Source organism: Akebia trifoliata, chromosome 3, assembly GCF_017979445.1.
Source record: "Akebia trifoliata isolate Shusen 1 chromosome 3, ASM1797944v1, whole genome shotgun sequence".
Lineage (NCBI taxonomy): Eukaryota > Viridiplantae > Streptophyta > Magnoliopsida > Ranunculales > Lardizabalaceae > Akebia > Akebia trifoliata.
In genome coordinates this window covers 7,429,984-7,448,289 of record NC_141377.1, presented here as the reverse complement: position 1 = coordinate 7,448,289, position 18,306 = coordinate 7,429,984, and the positions used below count along the sequence as shown (strand labels likewise).

General features: G+C 30.3%; 1 protein-coding gene across 1 annotated transcript; it reads right to left on the bottom strand.

Annotated features, from left to right (window-relative positions):
* Nucleotides 1-16,175: 16,175 nt before the first annotated feature.
* LOC147405836 (NAC domain-containing protein 100-like) lies at nt 16,176-17,823 on the bottom strand. The gene is made up of 3 exons (XM_086433695.1): nt 17,459-17,823; nt 17,093-17,370; nt 16,176-17,004 (listed from the first exon to the last, which is right to left on the bottom strand). The coding sequence occupies exons 1-3, from the start codon at nt 17,649-17,651 to the stop codon at nt 16,411-16,413; spliced, it is 1,065 nt and encodes a 354-aa protein (XP_086289821.1). The 5' UTR covers nt 17,652-17,823; the 3' UTR covers nt 16,176-16,410.
* Nucleotides 17,824-18,306: the final 483 nt, after the last annotated feature.

Sequence of the window (18,306 nt, the reverse complement as noted above, 5' to 3'; positions counted from 1 at the left end):
AAGTTTTGGATTGACCTGATTTTTTTAAGGATGATCTTTATGATGAGAAGATCATCCTAAAAAAATATCCGTCCAATCTGAAATTTCTAACCTCATCAAAAGTGATTTAGAATGTGGACCGTCAATTTTTTACCAATAATTTGTAAACCACTTTGAATGGACTTAGAAATTTTAAATTGAGCTGATTTTTTGTTAGGATGATCTTCCCATCATATATATATATATATATATATATATAGGGTCCCTTTCAGCAACAAACATTTTGACAAACATTTTGCCAAAACATTTTTCAAAACATGGGTTAGAGGTTTGGAATGGGCTGATTTTTGGTGAGGATGATCTCTACGGTGAGGAGATCATCCTCATCAAAAATCAGCCCATTCCAAAACTTCTAGCCCCATGTTAACAGGTTGAAAAATTGTGAACCGTCCATTTTTTGTAAACCATTTTTGATGGGTTAGAAGTTTTGGAATGGGCTGATTTTTGGTGATGATGATCTATTCCCTGTAGAGATCATCCTCGCCAAAAATCAGCCCATTCCAAAACCTGTAACCCATATTTTCAAAAATGTTTTGCCAAAATGTTTGTCAAAATGTTTGTTGCTGAACATTTCCCATATATATATATATATATATATATATATATAATATATATATATATATATATGGGTCCCGTTCGCCACCCTTAGTTTTACCACACACTTTAACAAACACGTTTTGTCTTACATGGGTTAGAAGTTTCGGAATGAGCTGATTTTTGGTGAGGAGGATCTCTATGGTGAGGAGATCATCCTCACCAAAAATCAGCTCATTCCAAAACTTCTAACCCCATCAAAATTGATTTACAAAAAATTGACGGTCCACAATTTTTCAACGTGTAAACATGGGGCTAAACATTTCGGAATGAGCTGATTTTTGGTGAGGATGATCTTCTAATCATAGAGATCATCCTCACCAAAAATCAGCTCATTCCAAAACTTCTAACCCATGTAGGACAAAAAACGTTTGTTAAAGTGTGTGGTAAAACTTAGGGTGCTGAACATTTCCCTATATATATATATATCAATTAGAAAGACTTTGATTCTTCTCTAGTATAAAAAGAAAAATGGAATTTCACAACCATGGTTTAAACCATAACAACCAAGTTCGAAGTCAGTAATTATTAGATAGGATTAGTTCACTTAATTTGGGGAAAAAAAATTACAAGAAGAAGAAAATTCAAGGAAGAGTGATCAACCAAGATAAATTGAACAAAAGGATAGAAATAAATAAATAGCTGACTTATTAAAAAATCATGCACTTTTCTAACCCTGAATTTTTTTTATAAAAATTACCAAATTTTTTGAGCAATTCTTTTTTATTTTTGAATTTTGTTAAAACCCAATGAATTTGTGTTTATGGATCAACTACATGTTCCTAACTTAAAGGACAATTTTTTTATTATTTTCTAATGGGTGTCTAGACTGTAGGCCCGACTAGTAACATACTATTTATATCAGGTAAAGCCAAGATAAATCCTTGGGGTGGCCAGTGAGGAGGTTTGAACTTAAGATCTCTCTCTTTTAAAGGGTAGCCTGGCCACTATGACATATCACAAAATTGGAAATATTCATATTTAAAAATATATATATATATTTAAAAAAATTGTTTTTCGTTGACCCAAGGTGTTTAAAACGGATGGCTGCCAAGCACTTAAATTTAAAAATAAAATTCAACGGTAAAATATAACTGTTTTTTTTTTCAAGTTTATATAATTATATCCTATACAATCCCATTTCATCGGATCATAATTTTGAATGTCACAAGTTGATCAGATTTAAAAGTTTCTTTTTTTCACCATGGATAAAAGGGAAATTTTCTTTCTCTTTTTTTTAATAAGTTATGTGTTTCCACATGTGGTGCGTGCCCCAAAAGGACGTCCAATCATCAGCACTCAATAAAAAACCATGAAATTAACTTTTATCCTTGTTGATATGAGAACCGACATACACTATTGAATATATCTATAAATAAATAAAATTCAGTTCCAAGATCAGCTGTTTAGCCGCCAAACAAATCTAAAATTTCATATTTGTTTTGAAGAGTCATGCTGGAATGACTCAAGTTTCAACCTCATATGGCACATCTCGAGAAAATACGTTCATGGTTCCCGTACACTTTCACGTCAGGGTGTGTGATGTGAGGGCCAATCTTGAGGTCACTTCAGCATTATTCTTGTTTGAATACAAACAATTTGACAAATTTAAAACTGATTTTTTCGTCAATTTTACGGATCATCAGTTGAGTAATTGGTGATTCTTTCGATGACTTTTTTTATTTAGAATTTTCACAAAAACTCAATGCATTTGTGACTGTGGTTCAACCACACGTTCCTACCTAAAAGGACAATTAATAAAATAAAAATCAACTACATTTTCAACAAAAAATGAAAAAAAATACTCATTAAACTCTTGTCCTTGTTGACATAGACACTGAAATACACTACTGAATATAGCTAAAAACTAGTTCCAAGACCAGTTTGTTAGCTATGGAGGATATTTTTCCAAAAAGAACAACACGTGACACGTGATACGAAACAAGTGAAAGGCCTAGATACACTTGAAAAGCGAGACAATAATGAGTGAGGTGATGCATTGATTGGCATGAGAAATGAGGTAAGAAGTACGAACACGCGTGTGCGGCCGACCACTAGCTAAACGACATGTGTGTATGACGCATAAATGCCCCTTACGAAGAAAATCATTCAAAGCGCCGCCTTGGAAGTTTGAACGGTCGAACTTCAGATTTAATGCTATGAGTAGGAGTCTATCGATCAGCCACATGTCCACCATTAATTATGTTGTCTCGAGGCCTCAGATCATCATCCAAAATCTCGAGAGGGGGTATTGTTGAGGAAATTTTTCGAAAAAAGCAACACGTGGATATCTAGAGGAAACGAAACCAAACGCCCTAATTATAGGCTAGCATAACCAAACTAGCCGAACGTTCGAAATAGCAAAGGGATAAAAAAGGCTGGACTTTCTTGTAACCAAGTTCCGAGAGAGTTACGAATCCCATAGAATAAGGAGCATAACTATATCCACGAAAATTGAGGCAAATCCTAACATTGGTGTAACCATTCAAGCGGGAATCAAGAAGAGGATCAATGAAGATTTAAGGAAAGAAACCCCTATAAAAGTATGGGTGCAAGGCACTAAAAAGTATGCAATTCTCTCTGGAAATACTCTACACTATTTATACTAAAAAACCTAACTTGAGCGTCGGAGTGATATTGTTGCAGGTCCACCCAAGAGCAAAGGAAAGGAGAATTCATTTATTAGGGAGGATCATGAGGTAGAGAATGGTTTTGCATCTACATTCGCCACCAGACAAATCTTAAATTTCATGTTTGTTTGAATACAAGCAATCTAACAAATTCAAAAAATGATTTTTTCACCAATTTTCCCAATCAAAGTTGATTAATTGCTGATTTTTTTTCTCGAATTTTCACTAAAACTAAATGAATTTTTGTCTATGAGATCAACCACATGTTCCTAACTAAAAGAAAAATAAATAAAAGAAAAATGAGCTACCGTTCAGGTGGGGGTGGGGTACTTCATTTTTCATTGTGCTGACGAGGAGGTGCTCACGTAATGATAGATGTTTTTCATTCGTATCTCGAAGAACCACATCTACGACCACCACATCAATGTAGTGTAAAACATAGTGATAAACAAAGTGCTTCTAAGATTTTCCACACTAAAATACACTAGTGAATATATCTATAAATAAATACAAATTAGTACAAAAATCAATTAGTTAGCCACCAAACATATTTTAAATTTCGTGTTTGTTGAATACAAGCAATTTACCAACTTAGAAAGCATGATTGGGAAAAACCCCAAAAAACTTTAAGAGAAAAAAAAAACTTAAATCCTTAATTTGATTTTATTTCAATCCATAAAAATTATACGCATCATCTCTTTTAGACATTAATAGTAACTAAAGCTCTTGTTTTCTTCTTCTTATTTTATAAAAATTTTTCAATAATTCCAAATACAATCAAGATCAACTGGTCCAACTAAAATAGATGGGTCTTCCCGTGATTCTGAATTTACGATTGACTTCTTCTTTCCATCTTCCGAGAATATAATGGGACAATATCATATCAATGTCATGACAAGCAAAAATCTTTAGAAAATGTCGACAAAGTATTTCAACAAATTCAATTTTTTTTGCATTCACAGGTACCCTCATATGTTTTTAAATTAAATTTTACTATGAACTCCTCAGGTGCATCATACTTACTTTCACTACATTGCATCTATCATCGATTTCCTATTCTTCTTCAATTCTAAATTGCATCACTTTGACCCATTCTTGCTTTAATTTCTTGAATACATTTTTTGTGTATGCTTTTGTCGCATGTTTTATAAGTAACTCACCCTTATTAACACATCGAAACTTATGTTCTAAAATGAAATCTTCTTTGCTCTCTTCATTTACATTCCTTTGCAATACTTACTCATGTTTAATAATAAATTCTTTTAGATTTGATCTTAGAGTAACAAATCCATCAAAAAAAGGTATTGGTACTATCACTACGACCGATAGTATTCATACCAACAAAAAAAATGTGGTGATTATAGAGTGGCATTCACGACTCCCTTATGTCAAATAATTGTTAAAGTCATTCATTGTGTTCCAATCTATTTTCATGATCACTGACTTCCATTACTTTTCAAAGTCCTCAATCGTATATATCGATCATATACAATTTCTCATTTTACCTTTGAAATTAGTATCTTTAGAGTATATATGAGACAATTTCTCAATAGACTTCTAATACAAAGATGATGACGGGTGTTGAGAAATACTTTGGCAATTGCATTTCTCATTGTCAAATCTTAATTTGTGATTATGGATATTGGATGATGTCCTCCCATTGCTTCTTGCTAGGTCTCAAACAACTGTATGAAGATTACCTCTGTCTCATCTTGTAGAGGAGTACCTCCAAATTGTATTGACTGAAAGTGATGATTTACTCTAGTAAATGAAACGAACAACATATTATATTTGTTTGTCCAATAAGTTGTGTCAAATGACACCACATCCCCACAATATTCAAAAGTCATTCTTGATCGAGAATCAACCCCAAAAAAATTAACTATCCTGCATTCTTCATCACATTGTGTCTTATAAAAAATTATAGATTTTTTGACTTGTTTCTTCTTGAAATAGTTCAATATTGATTGTGCATCACCTCCTTTTAGCTTCATGTATCTAACATCTCTCAAATGGTTGTAACAATCTCTGTTATCAAAACTGATAATGTCCCCACCCGAAATTGTTAAAACTTTTCCAACTGGCATGTTTTCTCTATGGAATGCTTCGACTAAATTCTTAGTTATTTTTGAGATGATTTGATTTGACTTCATATTCATTCTCCTAACTGGTGTAACTACCTTGTGATTATGGCCTTCTATAAAAATCGATACTTTCCATCTAGTGGTTGATTTGTCGTTTAAAATACGCATGATTACCTTACATCCACATTTTAGAATGGAACAACTTCTTTTTTTTTTCTCAATTTCATTTTCTTCTTTTAATTTCTTGGGTTTAAATTTACCTTGATGTGAGCAAACATATTTTATTCCAGGCACCTCATATGAACCCCATCGTGACTTAATAGTGGGTCGAATTCCAATCAAAAATCCTTGTCAACGTTCATAATTCTCATAATATTTTTGAGTTTCTTTACTTGAGTCAAACAACATCCTCACATATGGTATTTTTAGATCTTCAATGTCTTTGTTAGGACTCTAACAATCAACATATTCACCACTATCTACTTTGATTATCGACAATCTCATAATGTTATCAATAGGATTCCTTCATCTTTGTCAACACCAATCTTATCCATGATAGACTGCTACAACTGATAAAGGACCAATAAACTAAAAAAGATTCTTAAGCCTAACAATAATTAATAAACCACTAAATAAAATATTATGATGCCTAAGAATAAAATCTTATATATTTTGAAGTCTAATTTGTTAAAAGACTATTCAAATATGAACAAAGTCATGATTTTAAATTTATTAATAGAATATCATGATACATTAGTATCTAAATGACTAGAACATTGAATCATGCTTCCATATTATGAAGCATGTCTCAAATTCTCAAATCCAAACATATTCCTATTACTTTTCTCATCAACCATTCATTCTAAATGCTAATGGATTATAATCCTAAATGAATTTTCAATGCGGAAAAGAAAAATATCAACCTACATGGAATCCTTAAACAAAATCTTATTTTTTCATTCCAATATTCTATGTGATATTCATATTTGTAATCTTCTATGTGATATTCATAGACTCTTGTTTTAACAGAATTTTATTGCATTGTCAAACAAATAAATTTTCAATCATTTTTCATTAAAATAAATACCTACATGACATAAATTTGAGTGCAAATTTTTTTGCATTAAAATAGAACCAATGAAAAGAGGGTCATAGAAAGTAAAAAACTCACATCTCCAACAACAAGAAATAAGAATGTGTGCTCAGCCAAGGTTTTACCAACCAACTTTAATGGCAACAGATGTTCTCTCTTGCAACAACGAAATAACCCTATAATTAGAAGAATGTTTTTCAAAGAACAACAAGTAAACATCAAATAAATAAGGTTCAAGTTTCGATTGAAAGTAGAAGGAAGAGAGAGAGACTAAGAGTTAGGGTTTCGACCTACATGAGAGAGTTAGAGGTTAGATAGATAGAGATATAGAGAAATACCTTTAGAGAGAACAGATTTGGAGCTTCAACCAAATAAATTTATGCATCTTTCATTATCATTTGATAATACTTTTCATTTAAATAAGGGTCCAATCTCTATCCATCCTAGTTAATAGGATTTGCTAAATTCACCATACTTGAAAGCATTCCCAATTTTCTTTAGAAAAAGTAACAAGGAAGTAGTACGATCTTTAATTAGTTTATCTATAACAAATAAACTTTATTGTTTGTCCTTTCGTTATCTCATTGTAGTTCTACCTCTTATGAGTGCAATTTTGGAGACCGCAATAAGACCACTCATTCCCATTAGTCCACATATTGAAGGGCATCCTAGGATACGTTTGTAATTGTTGGGTGCCCTTCAATACACATGGAATAATAGGAATGTTTAGTCTTTGTGGATTTCACTCTTCCCTTTTTAGTGGACCATGCAGACTTTAAAGACAACTGAATAATACATGTTGCATGTTTATCTTTTCTTTCTTTATCAATTATATATATATATATATATGGGTCCCGTTCAGCACCCTAAGCTTTACCATACACTTTAACAAACGTGTTTTGTCCTACATGGGTTAGAAGTTTTGGAATGGGCTGATTTTTGGTGAGGATGATCTCTGTGATGAGGAGATCATCCTCACCAAAAATCAGCTCATTCCAAAACTTCTAACCCCATCAAAAATGGTTTACAAAAAATGGACGGTTCATGATTTTTCAACGTGTAAACATGGGGCTAAACATTTCGGAATGGGCTGATTTTTGGTGAGGATGATCTCTATGATTAGAGATCATCCTCACCAAAAATCAGCCCATACCAAAACTTCTAACTCATGTAGGACAAAAAACGTTTGTTAAAGTGTGTGGTAAAACTTAGGGTGCTGAACATTTCCCTATATATATATATATATATATATATATATATATATATATATATATATGGGTCAGGTTCAAGGGCCATCTGAGAAAACATATAAGAAAACTTTCGTTTTTAATAAAATTTTAAAATATGAGTTAGAAATTTTGGATTGAGCTGATTTTTTGTGAGGATGATCTCTATGATGGGAAGATCATCCAAAAAAAAAAATCAGCTCAATCTGAAACTTCTAACCCCATTAAAAGTGATTTAGAATGTGGACCGTCGATTTTTTACCACTTTTTATCACTAATTTGTAAATCACTTTTGATGGATTTAGAAGTTTCTGATTGAGCTGATTTTTTGTGAGGATGATCTTTCATCATAGTGACCATCCTTGCAAAAAATCAGCTCAATCCAAAACTCTAACCCTTATTTTGAAAAACGAAAGTTTTCTTATATGTTTTTTCATATAGCCCTTGAACCGCCCCCTATATATATATATGAGAACAGATCAAGGGACATATGAAAAAACAATGTAACATTAATAAATTTTTAAAATATGGGTTAGAAGTTTTGGATTAAGCTGATTTTTTGTGAGGATGATCTCTATGATGGGAAGATCATTCGGAAAAAAAATTAGTCTAATCTGAAACTTCTAACCCCATTAAAAGTGATTTAGAATGTGGATCGTCAATTTTTTGCCAATAATTTATAAAATCACTTTTAATGGATTTAAAAGTTTAAGATTGAGCTGATTTTTTGTGAAGATAATATTCTCATCATAGTGACCATCCTCACAAAAAATCAGCTCAATCCAAAACCTCTAACCCATATATGGGGGGCAGTTCATGGGACATATGTAAAAATAATGGTTTTTCAAAATATGGGTTAGAGGTTTTGGATTGAGCTGATTTTTTTGCAAGGATGGTCACTATGATGAGAAGATCATCCTCACAAAAAATCAGCTCAATCTGAAACTTCTAAATCCATCAAAAGTGATTTACAAATTACTGGTAAAAAATCGACGGTCCACATTCTAAATCACTTTTAATGGGGTTAGAAGTTTCAAATTGGACTTTTTTTTTTTTCGGATGATCTTCCCATCATAGAGATCATCCTCACAAAAAATCAGCTCAATTCGAAACTTCTAACCCATATTTTGAAAATTTATTAATGTTACATTATTTTTACATATGTCCCTTGATCCGTTCCTTATATACATATATAGGGTGGGGTTCAGAGGTCCTAAAGAGAACCAAACATTATGCCAAACATTTTTCAAAACATGGGTTAGAAGTTTCGGAATGGGCTGATTTTTTGTGAGGATGATCTCTATGATGAGGAGATTATCCTCACAAAAAATCAGCATGTTCTGAAACTTCTAACTTATCAAAAGTGGTTTACAAAAATCGGACAGTCCACGATTCTTCAACTTGCAAATTAGAGTTACAAGTTTCAGAATGAGCTGATTTTTTGTGAGGTTGGGTTGGGCCTTGTTCAGCCAATCAAATAGATTCGAAAATTTTGAGCCTAACCCTATGTTTGGAGTCTTGAGATAAAATCCTAAACATTATTTTTCCTATCTAATCAAGCTGGGTTAGCAAACCAATTACAGGATCAATTGGAACTAAAAGTGGTGTAATTTTAATATATATATATATATATATTAATTTTAATCCTAGGGTATTGTTAAGGTGTGCCCTAAGGGCACATCTTAAAGTACAATAAATACACTTTGGAAATTGGAATCTGAGAGTATTTTAGTAAAAATTAGTGTTTTTAATGGCATTTTCGGTACAAGATCAAATTTCCAAAGTGTATTTATTGTACTTTAACACGTTAACAAAATCCTTAATTTTAAACCAACATTTCAGTTTCATTATTTAAATTGTAATTTTATTATTATTGTATTCCACAAATATATAAATAAAAATAATCATTTTGTAATGCCATGAAATTTATTATGTATATCGAGCAATTAAGTCAACTATATTAACTTATTTTTCGATTAAATTTTAAAATAAAAATTATTAAAAATAAATTATGATATTATTGATCTAAAATAACAATTTCTAAAAGGAGAATTTGCTAAATGAAATGTACAATTCGGAGAACCTTATAATGATTATGATCGAAGAATTAGAATATTTTGTTAAAATATATAAACTCAAAATTTTATAGGAAATTCTTTTAATCAAATGGACGTTATCGTTGAATTCAAAAGTATTAAAAAATATAGTTTAGACTGTCAACATGTTTAAATCCAAGTTTAATATCATAAGTTATGAAAATATTAATTTTATCAAGAAAACTTAGGACATAAGAGTTATTTTGGTCAATAGATAAAAATCAGTAAGGAATTTTAAAAATCCAAAATACACAGTTCGAATTAGTCTAATGTAATAAACATAACGGAGAAAAGAAAAATATATAAAAAATAATAATATTTTTTAATTATTAAAATAGTAAAATAAATTATTTTATTAAAATTGGGTTTAATTTTAATTATTTATATAAAAACGATAGATTTAAAATTTTTGAAATGTTAAAGGGTTAGACTGTAATTAAAATAAATATAAATATTACTATATTATATTATATTATTATATAATATAAGATTATAATATATTATAAGTAAAAATGTGTTAGAAGATGTGATACACAGTTGTATTCGTTTATATATTATAATATAAAATAATATATTATTATAAAGTAAAAAAGAATTGATATTCATTATACTCATAATATTGAAATCGAAACAGAGATGAGTGATTTCGAAAGTGGCTTCGTGCACGTTACGTTTAATTGAGATTTAAATGTATTTAAGATGGGAATTAAGATCTAGCATTGAAAAAGAAAATAACCATGACTTCGAGATCTACTTAGTCACGAAATTATTAGGTCGAATCATAGAGGGAATCAAGTAGAAAAATCATTTTAATGTCGTAAGGACGCGTAAAACTTAATTGCGAAGGTAGGAAACTTATAATTTCAAATTCGTAGTATAATTTTCAATGAAATCAATTTTATTTCAATTTTGATAATTAGTTTCAAATTTATTATGATTTACATTCAAAATTTATGCATCGAATTGTATAATAATTCATTTTATATATTTTTTTTCTGATATTTAAATATCATAAAATAAAAATAAATGAATTTGGGTGAATGTAACCAAAAAATCAATTTGTTTAACAAATTGATTTTCATATAATATTCATTTTAAACATTGTTAAAGACACCTTATTTTGAAAATATATTTTCATTGGTGATTATCTATAAATAAAAAAAACGAAATGTTTAAATTTAAATTTAAAATCGAGAATGAAAGTCGAGAATGTTTATAATCGAGAAAGAGATTCTTGACTATATGTGATTGTGTTGAGGAATTTTCAGGTTTAGAGTGCTTTTGAGCACTGTGTAATAGAGTATAGGATGCAATTAAGACGATAATCGTGGGACGGTGTACCTGTATATTTATTGTTTTATAATTACTACTTTTGATATACTGTTGCATGTTTATAATTTTAGAATACTTGGGAATATCGTCTCACTTGTAAATTTGTTTTAATTTATTTCAGATGAATTTTAAAAAATAATAATTATTATTTTTGTTATGCATTAAAGGAGTAATAAATGCCTCATAATATTAATTAGTAGTTATTTCTAAAAACAACTAATTAATTGAAAATAATAAGGGTTTGATATTCTCTCTAGTAGTATGAGATACTATTTGAAAATGTCTTTGTACCTACTATTTAGGAAATTCCTATCTTATCTTTATTAGAAAATAATAAATTATATTATAAAGATGGTTTGTACATGATTAAATTGATTGAGAACATATGAATATCATAGAGGTACGACAAAGCTGACTTGTCAAATGAAAATTTATAGTTTATAGTAGTTAAACGATTGATCTCTGTTAGGGATCAATGGCCTACCTGAGCTGAAAAACACAGTCAACCAATTATGATAAATTGTCAAACAGACAATAAAATCAAGAACTAACGGTGAGTTCCACACTGGTTAAGTATTGGAGCATCAATATAAAAATCAATACTTTTGTATCGGTTGTGTACATTATCATTCCAATCACATACATAAGTAGGATTGATATTCTTATGACATGTTTATGTTTCTTTTGTTTTATTATGAAATAGAAATATTTCGATATTGTTTTATTAAAAGATTAGCCTATTTCAAATGATATTTGTTTTAATTATTTATTTAAAAACCTATATTATTTATAATAGATTAGTGTGTTTATCCATTCATATTAGGACTATTAATTTGAAATCTGAATTTACATTTGAGTAACTTCTTTGTTACTCATCTTACGAACAAAACATTATAGATCTCTCAACTATCGAGATATTTATTCTTGATGAAGAACATTATATAGAGGGATCGCAAGATCAAGATGATGAACACTATTTATGTTATATGTGAGTTGAGATTTGAGTTTAGTAGAATTATTTTGTGTAGTTTTAGATTTCATTATATATATTAGCATCATGTATGTTGTGTATTTTTGTATATATATGTCTAGAGAGTAAGAGTTAATGTTACTGACGTGGACAACTGTTGATCGCTATGAGATATGTAGTTGATTTATGTACACTTTTAGATTGTAATTATAATATGATGTATATTCATTATGATATGGTGGTTGGAATTTAATGAATATGTGAATTTTGATTATACATGTATATTTCTACAAGTGAAAGTTTTTCATAAATCCAATTTTTAAGGGAAATTTTGTCAAAATTATTTGGAAGAAACCTATATCTTATTTAAACTTTGAAAATCTTAATTTAGATTTTTAAAAAAATTTCACTTTACCCTCAAGATTTGGGAAAATCTAGATCATAAAATAAGGGCGTGACACATTTATTGTCAACTTTGTTAAAGTCAAAGTAGCAAACGCAACCCTTCACACAAATCTTAAAGACCTTCTAATAGCCTTCACTTGAGAATTTAAAAGAGCTTCTAAGCAAAAAATGCAAGATGGAATAGAGATCGGATATAACAAGCTTCCCTACTTTTCTTTTATCATTTTCATCAAAGGAGATCGATTAAGTGGACAAAATAGACTCACATTTTCCAACTAAAATAAATTTAGTGAAGAAAAGTTGACAATCATGTGAAGTTGATAATGTGATAATCAAAACTTATAGTCGATTGATTTAATTAAAGGATCACATAAAATTTACATTGAATTTATGCCTTATCTGAGATTCGAGTCATCTCATTCGAGTTTTTAAAAATCTTGGACATTTTTTGAAAACTTCGTAGGTGGACTGATTTTGATTTTTCCTCATATAAATATTTTAAAATTTTAAAAAGTAGCTTGTCTGTTGTTTATAAAAGATAAGAGTTTGTGATTGACCAGCTAATAACCTAGCCAAACAGTTAATATATACATATAGGGACGGATCATAGGACATATGTAAAAACAATGTAATAATAATAAATTTTCAAGATATGGGTTAGAAGTTTTGGATTGAGCTGATTTTTTGTGAGGATGATCTCTATGATGAGAAGATCATCCTTAAAAAAAAAAATCAATCCAATCTGAAACTTCTAACCCCATCAAAATTGATTTAGAATGTGGACCGTCGATTTTTTACCAATAATTTGTAAACCACTTTGGATGGATTTAGAAGTTTCAGACTGAGCTGGTTTTTTTATTGGGATGATCTTCTCATCATAGAGACCATTGTTTGAAAATTAGTTCAACCTATATTTTCAAAAACCATTGTTTTTACATATGTCCCATGATCCGTCCCCATATATATTTAAATCAATTAGAAAGATTTCCATTCTTCTCTAGTATAAAAAGAAAAATGGAATTTAACAACCATGGGTTAAACCATAGCAACCAAGTTCGAAGTCAGTAATTATTAGATAGGGTCAGTTCTCTCAATTCGAAAAAATAAATAAATAAAAAGAAGAAGAACAAAATTCCTAGAAGAGTGATCAACCAAGAAAAATTGAAAGAAAGGACAGAAATAAATAAATAGCTGACTTATTAAAAAATCATGAACTATTCTGACCTTGAATTTTTTTTATAAAAATTGCCAATTTTTTTGGGCAATTCTTTTTTGTTTTTGAATTTTGCTAAAACTCAGTGAATTTGTGTTTATGGGTCAACTACATGTTCCTAACTTAAAGGACCATATTTTTTATTACTTTCTGATGGGTGTCTGGACTGTATGCCCGACTAGTAACATGCTACTTATATCAAAGAAGCCAGGATAAATCATTGTGGGTGGCCAATGAGGGGGTTTGAACTTAAGACCTCTCTCTTTTTGAGGGTGACTTGGCCACTATGGCACATTCCATTATTTAAACAAATAAATAAATAAATAAAGTTGTGATAATATGACATCCCTCTCTTACATACACTCCTATCATAGAATCATAAATCATTTGCCTCGAGATACATAAGAAAAAGATTTATGGTTATGTGTATCTTGAGCAAATGATCTATGGTTCTATGATGGGAGCATATTTCAAAGAGAGGCCTTAGAAAATCATTACACTAAAATAAACTGCTGATAATTTGACAAACTTTTGATGCACGCACTTTACGCACGATAACCTAGAAGCACATAACTTATTTTTAAAAACTCTCTCTTACATGTTCTCTGCCCATATATTTTTTTTTTAGATTTCAAATCTTAAAAAGAATTGTTGGGCCCACATTGACAATCCAACAACAATGCGATCTAGATTTCATGAAAATATTCATTTTCGAAAAAAAAAAAAAAAAAAAATTAAAAACAATTGTTTCTCAAGTTTGATCCAAGGTGTTTAAAATGGATGGCTATCGTGCACCTAAATTTAAAAATAAAATTCAACAGTAAAAACTAATTGGTTTTTTTTTTTTTTTTAAGCTTATATAATTTTATCCTATTCAACCCCATTTCATCGGATCATGATTTTGAATGTCATAAGGTAATCAAATTTGAAAGTTTCTTTCTTTCACTATGTGCAAGAGAGAGAATTTTCTTTTTTCTTTAAAAAAAAAAATAAGTTATGTGTTTCCACGTCAGTTGTATGCTCCAAAAGTATGTCCAAGTACTAACACTCAATAAAAAAACCATGAAATTAACTTTTATCCTTCTTCATATAAACACTGACATATAATCAGATTTGAAAGTTTCTTTTTTTCACTGTTTGCAGGAGAGAAATTTTCTTTTTCTCTTTTTCCTTTTTTTTTTAATAAGTTATGTATTTCCACATCAGCTACATGCCCCCAAAAGTACGTCCAATTATTAGCACTCAATAAAAGACCATGAAATTAACATTTATCCTTCTTGATGGTTTTTAAACTCGTCCAAGACCGAGATGTATTGCCTGAGTTAAATCGGTATTAGAGCTGAACAAGACCAACTCACAAAGTCATTTTTTGATCGAGATTTATGAATCATAGTGCAATTTATTAATTTGTCTCACGAGACGTCTCAAACGTATTGGAAAACTCGTCTGAGACTACTAAATATCGGAGCTGAACGAGACGAGACGAGACGAAATACCGAGTTTAAAAACCATGAATCTTGATATAAACACTGACATACGCTATTGAATATATCTAAAAATAAATAAATAAAGTCAGTTCCAGGATCAGCTGGTTAGTCGCCAAACAAATCTAAAATTTCATATTTGTTTGAAGAGTCGTGCTGGAATGACTCAAGTTTGAACCTCATATCACACGTCTTGAGGAAGTACGTCCATGGTTCCGTACACTTTCACATCAGGGTGTGCAATGTGAGGGCCAATCTTGAGGTCACTTCAGCATTATTCTTGATTGAATACAAACGATTTGACAATTTAAAAACTGATTTTTTTGTCAATTTTACGGAGTAATTGGTGATTCCTTCCACGACTTTTTTTATTTAGAATTTTCACTAAAGCTCAATGCATTTGTGACTATGGGTTCAACAACACGTTCCTAACTAAAAGGACAATTAATAAAAGAAAAATCAACTAAATTTTCAACAAAATGAAAAAAAAATACGCATTAAAGTCTTGTCTTTACTGATATAGACACTGAAATACACTACTGAATATAGCTAAAAACTAGTTCAGGACCAGTTTGTTAGCCACCAGACAAATCTTAAATTTCATGTTTGTTTGAATATAATCAAGTTGACAAATTCGAAAGCTGATTTTTTCACCAATTTTCCTGATCAGAATGGATTAATTGCTGATTTTTTTTTCTCGAATTTTCACTAAAAATAAATGAATTTTGGTCTATGTGATCAACCACATGTTCCTAACTAAAAGAAAAATGAACTACCGTGGGGGAGGGGGTACTTCGTTTTTCACTGCATTTCACACTGTGCCGACGAGGAGGCGAGCGAGTAATGATAGATGCTTTTCATTCATATCTCGAGGAACCACATCTATGGCCACCATATCAATGCAGTGTGAAACACAGTGATAAACAAAGTCCCTCTAGGATTTTCCATACTAAAATACACTAATGAATATACCTATAAATAAATACAAATTAGTACAAAAATCAATTAGTTAGCCACCAAACAAATCTTAAATTTCATGCATGTTTGAATACAAGTAATTTAACAACTTCGAAAGCATGATTGGAAAAACCCCAAAAAACTTTAAGAAAAAAAAAAAGAAACTTAAATCCTTAATTTGATTTTATTTCAATACATAAAAATTATACACACCATCTATTTTAGACATTAATAGTAACTGAAGCTCTTGTTTTCTTCTTCTTCTTCTTCTTCTTTTATAGAATTTTTCAATAAATCCAAATACTATCAAGATCAACTGGTCCAACTGAAGTAGATGGGTCTTCTTGATCTTCAAAAGAATTCCTACCCATTTGAAGATTTGAAACAATTGATGAGCTTTCAGTGTTCATATCTGTAGTCAGCCCTGTTTCTTGTGAGATACTAATCATCTCCCTCTCTGCTTTACGACTTTGCTCCATTTGGTTCTCCAATAAAACCTTCAATATGGATTGATCTTGCATCAAAACAGAATTTGGGTATTGTAAATTGGCTAAATTTGGAGGATCTTGAGTTGAGTAAAATGAGCTTGGAAGAGAGATTTTAGAGAAAATGGATGACAAAGGGTTGGTAATAATAGAAGGATTTGAAGAGTCAGAGAAAAGTTGAGGATTGAAACAATTGTCTTCCATTGAATTGGAGAAGCAAGTCACATGAGATGTCTCAGATGCAATGAGTTTAGTCTTGGAGTTGTAAAGTGGAGAATCCGTTAATGGTGGTAGCTGAGAATGACCCATTTCATCACCTAATCTCACAAGACTTGAAACATATGGTTTCTTACAACCAGAACTCTTGTTAAATATTCTGCAAATCACCCACTCATTCTGCCAAAATAAATAAATAAATAAATAAAACAAAAACAGGAAAAAATAAAATAAAAATAAAATAAAATAAGGAGATATATCTCTCTACCTTAGTTGTTTTGGGGAGGTTGTAAGGAGAGAACTTTCCTTCTAATCTGAACTCATGCGTGACCCAATTAGTTTTTTCTCCTTTAGGAGCTCTTCCTTTGTAGAAAACAAGAGTTTTTTTCATTCCAACAAGTGATTTTGATCTATAAATAGCTTTATCTTTTCCTGTAGCCTTCCAATAGCCACCTTCAGTAGCTCTATTTGTCCTTAAACCTGTTGGGTATTTTCTATCTCTAACACAGAAGAAATACCATTGTTTCTCACCCATTTTTGCTCTCCCTTCATTCAAAAAAAAATTATATATATTAAAAAATAAAGATAGAATTATCAAAGAAGAAAAAAATATAGTTTTGTTTAGGAGACTTACGTGGCAAATCCCAAGGTTCACACTTATTCAAATCGGCTTCACCAATTGCTTCAGCATTGAAGTTGCTATCAAACACCTTCTTTGAGAGATAGTGAGTTATAAGTTCTTCATCAGTTGGATGGAACCTAAAACCAGGTGGTAAATCAATCTGACTTTGATCTTCTCCCTTAATAATCCCTGAAATATTCTCCATTCTTCCTTAAAAACTACTAAAATTCAAATTGGTTTTAACCAAACAGCTCTAATTTAGTTGAACTCTTGAAGGTAAACCAACAAAAAAAAAATGTTCAAATTTAAAGGGTAAGAGAAGCTAAAGAGATAAAAAGAAGTTGGAAAGTGATGGAGATGAAGATAATATAACAGAAAGGAGGATGAGTACCAATAAATATTGGCCCTTAGAGAGAAGGAAACGTGGGATATAAGGAAGCTAGGTTGGGTAGTTTTAGCTGTCTTTCATTTATTTTATATTTAATAGATTTTTTCTTCATCAATTTGACCAAATACAACTCACCTTTAAAATATTTGGGTTCTAAGTGTGAAAACTACCCTTTTGCTAATGATTTAAGTATAATTGTAATTATCAAGTCGAGAGAGAGAAGATAAGTTGGAATTTTTTAATCACTTTGTTATTTGTTAGATTTGTGAATCCAACCGAAATCATCTACTCCATGCAAGATGAGTTTTTTATAAATATATTTAAACATAGTTTCTAATATTTAAAAAATTAAATTAGAAATTATATTTTGTTCACTAAGAATTAAAAAAAAAATCATGTGGTTGAATAACTCGGTCGAGTTTCAAAACAACTTTGAGGTCGTGGGTTCAAGTCCAACTTACCCAAAAAAACT